The 4,004-nt window shown below is 37.5% G+C and overlaps 1 protein-coding gene across 1 annotated transcript in view; it reads right to left on the reverse strand.

The window, feature by feature from the left end:
* Window positions 1–798: 798 nt before the first annotated feature.
* The window catches only part of sstr3 (somatostatin receptor 3), a 4,477-nt gene continuing 1,271 nt past the window's right edge, over window positions 799–4,004 (reverse strand). The window contains exon 2 of the mRNA XM_035655154.1: window positions 799–866. Within this exon, the coding sequence (XP_035511047.1) occupies window positions 799–866 (68 nt within the window). The remainder of the gene's footprint in view (window positions 867–4,004) is intronic.

Consider the following 4,004-nt stretch of genomic DNA (forward strand, 5'->3'; position numbering starts at 1 on the left):
GTTAGCATTACCAGAGGGATGATTTTACAACTCTTTATGCATCCTGATTACACTGTGGAAATAAACGTGTGTTATTCTGTATGCATGGTGAAATATGCAACAGAATAGTATGACTGAGATATTTAATCCGACCCAAAAGGGAAGCATTAGGATGTGGACCTTGTTGTGCTCATCCTCTTTAGCTGATGGCAGTGTTTGCACAGGGTTTCCATAGTTGCTCCTGCCAAAAAAAGTGAATAATAGCCTATTAGAGTTAACTTGAGTCTTGTCCATATTGTACGTGGGTTGAGAGCCTGTGGGCAGAGAATCACACTGAGTCATAGCGAAGCCTCCAGCAGAGCCGTTCAACTGACTATCACCCCTCCGTGTATAGTAAGCACAGGTGGGTTATCACTGAGGGGAGTCTGGGATCACACAGGCAGGCAGCTCGAAACGACAATATTTTTAGCCGAACACACACTTGCACAAACACTAGTAAACAGCTTACTCATACAGAGAGAAGCAAACACACACAGCCCTCTGCAGATCTACTCAACCCTGAACAAATCTCCGCTCTCATCAAACTGCAACCCCCAGGGGCCAGGCAGATAAAGTATCAGCCAGGCAAATCCCTATTTAATGTGCCTTTAATGATGGTTTTATGCTCCTCTGTGGATCTTTGCAGAAGAGTGTACGTGGGCGTGTGGGCTGAAGACCAGCTGAAAGGAGCAACACTACAGAAATACCAACAGGAGCATCCTATCGCTGTGTTTACAGTCGGCTAAATATAACGTGGCTGCTATCAGCGTGTGTTAGCACTCATGAATGAACGCTGGTGAGGTGAGTTTTTGATGAATGATGGACTGTTGTTGCCTCATCTGCTGTTTTAGAATCAATTTTTTACCTGCACATTTATTTCAGTGGTTCTTATCAGTGGTAGAAAACACATTTACTCACTTACTGTACTGTACTGTACACACAGTGAAATGTGTCAAAACCAGTCGTGGAAAAAGTCTTTCTCAAGAAAAAGTAGCATTACCACAGTATAGAAATACTACATTAAAAATGTTACTAGTTTAAAAGTACAAAAGTATTAGCATTCAAATATATTTAAAGTACCAGAACTAAAAGTACTCATTATGCACGATCGTACATTTCTGAATAATGTGTTCAATCAGTCCTTCCATGATTTTACTGCCATTTTTGGGGGATTGATTTGGGTTTTTTTCTAATGAAATTTAGGGATAACGTGAAAATTGCAAAAATAGTTGTGTTTTTTTTGTTTTTTTTATAATTGAGTCTTGAGCCTCGAGCCGCCAGCCTCCAGGCTACATGAAGAGCGGCTACAGAGGTCTGGTCAGCTCACTGCTTTCTAACTCCGCAACTCCAGATTTTTTTCAAACTTCTTCGTCTTCAGCCCCAACCGATGCTGACTCAAGTGACATCACTTGAGACTATTTATCAGATTTCACACAGCTGAATGCTAACATGTAGAAGTAATCCCCAACACCTGGAAACACAATTTGATGTAAGTAGAGTCAACAAGATGTCGTTATGAATTCAGAGCTTCTGTCCAGAGAGTTATCACAAACAACATTATGCTCTCAGGAATTGGTGCATTTTTCTATTTTCTACTATACAATGCCTGTATATATTCAATAAGAACATGTGAAGGAATTCACTAGACATAAACATATGTCAGTGACCACAGGACAAAAAAACACTAATTTGACCTGAAATCCTAATTGATGCAATGGAGTAAGTTCATGTTCCATATTATCATCATTATCATGACATCATGATTTAAGACAGTTCCCCTTTAAGTATTTGAGCATTATTTGAGCTACTGCATATTCATTGTATATTAATCAGGTGTCAGATGAGTTGGGTTGATTTGACAGGGTGTTCACCATATAGGGCTGCTGTAGTCTCACTGTACACTGTGTAGACGTTGTATAGCTGTGTCTGAATTGGAACAATAATTCAGCACAACCCTAACAATAACAACAACATCTCCTAACCCTAATTTGTTTTCTCAGCGTTAAGCTAGATTTATGAGCTCTGACATTTTTTCTAATCCTAACCATCTCTCTTTTCAATGCCAAATGCTAACTAACCAAACCAACAAAAGCAACGAACACTAGTCAATCAGAGCCAAGGTGGGGTGGGTCTTAGCAGAATTCCAGTCGGTAAAAAAGAGTCAAGCGTTACGCAAGTGTTTAGGGGTACATGCCTTGACTGATCAGGAGGTGGCATTATGCAATAAGAATTAAGGGTACTCATCTAGAGAAAAATCAGAAGTGCCGGTACTCTATTAAAGTCCTTGAGTATGTCTGATGAAGACAAAGAATGCACTGTAGCCCCTGTGGTGCCATATCAGTAAGGTTTCAATCTGTATAAATACACCAAGCCAATGTGATATGAACACTGTGTAATTTTAAATCCAAGTTTGTTTTACATGATAACTGACATTCCTGAAATAGTATGTCACCCATGTTAAGTATTTTCTGATAACAAAATGGTGAATTATTAACTTTAATTTCTGACATAGTTGTACAGGATGTAACAAAGAATTTATCTTAACATAATAATTTGTGTTGTACCATATAGTACACTGGCACAACAATTCTACTACACAAAAGATTGTGTGTTTTTTTTATATATATATATATATAATCAACAGAAATCATTTAAGCAGTGTTGTTGTCCATTCAATGTGTTTTGCTTTCAATACATCTGCAAGCAGCACAAGCTAGTTTACTGTCTAACCTCATCAAATGTGCAACAAGATGCCGTTATGAATTCTGAGCTTCTGTCCAAAGTGCAAAGTTATCACAAACAACATTATGCTTTCAGTAAACAGTACATTTTTCCAACTATAGCATAAGAGACAAAGTAAATCCTTCACCACAGCCACAATTTCAGCTACAGCTCAATGCCCAAGGCCAGGGCCTGAATCATACACATAAAAGCTTATATTCATATAAAATGCTTGTATATATTTAGTGAAAACATTTAAAAGCTAATACAACCCGGTCTCTTAGAAATTGTGTTTTTATACTTTCTTGCAACAGAAAATGAGCAAATAAGTTTTGAAGGAAATGCCTGAATTCCATTTATTATCAACATTAGGATTAAACATTTCGCATCATGCAAGAACCACTCGTAGCAGCAGATTTGTTCTTTTTTGTGGCGTTCATACTTTAATTTTCTCTGAGGTGCGAATGATACTGATGGGTGGTCCAGACCTATTATGACCACAGGACAAAAAGCACTAATTTGACCTGAAGTCATAATTAATGCAAATTAATTTGTTGTTTAAATGAGTACAACTGAAATAAAACTAAGACAAGTTAATTTTCCATATTATAATCATCATCATGGCATCATGACTTACACATGAGTATTTGTTAAGACAGTTCTCTCACTCAGACAGCTGCCTCAGGGTCTTTATGCAGATTTCTGTCCAGTATCATCATCTGCTGCTCCAACAGTGTTAACATCACCTTATAATATATTATCTCGTCTTATATCTGCGTCACTGTTACGTCCCCCTGCACACCTTTCGTATCTCGTACAGCTTCGCATTCACAAGACATTTTTTAGCGTCTAATCTCATTTCAAATCACTTCCTCGTCATGTCCATCACAGAGTGCATCGTCAGCAGAACAGGTAGCCTGATTTTAGGGGCGTTGATTATGAAATCTCATGAAAGCACATCTCTTCATTAATAGGTAGGTTTCATCAGGCTGAAACGAGCAAATTGTAATAAGTTTGTCCAGTTAAGTTTGTCTTTGTTTTGCAGTTTTACAGGAAAAGATGTATGCTATTTTAATGTAGCCTATGTGTTGGAGTACATTAGTCATCTGTGACTTTTGTGTTGTCCTCAACATTGTCAATGAATGTGTTTGTAACAGTGTTTAACATGTTATATATATTATAATATACAAATAAATAAAATCAGAAGTGTTTGGTTTGGTGAATCTTAACTTTTTACAGTTACCACATACCACATAGATTAAAAT

The sequence above is a fragment of the Morone saxatilis genome, unplaced genomic scaffold (genome assembly GCF_004916995.1).
Source record: "Morone saxatilis isolate NCDOM2014 unplaced genomic scaffold, NCSU_SB_2.0 Contig14, whole genome shotgun sequence".
Taxonomy (NCBI): Eukaryota; Metazoa; Chordata; class Actinopteri; family Moronidae; genus Morone; species Morone saxatilis.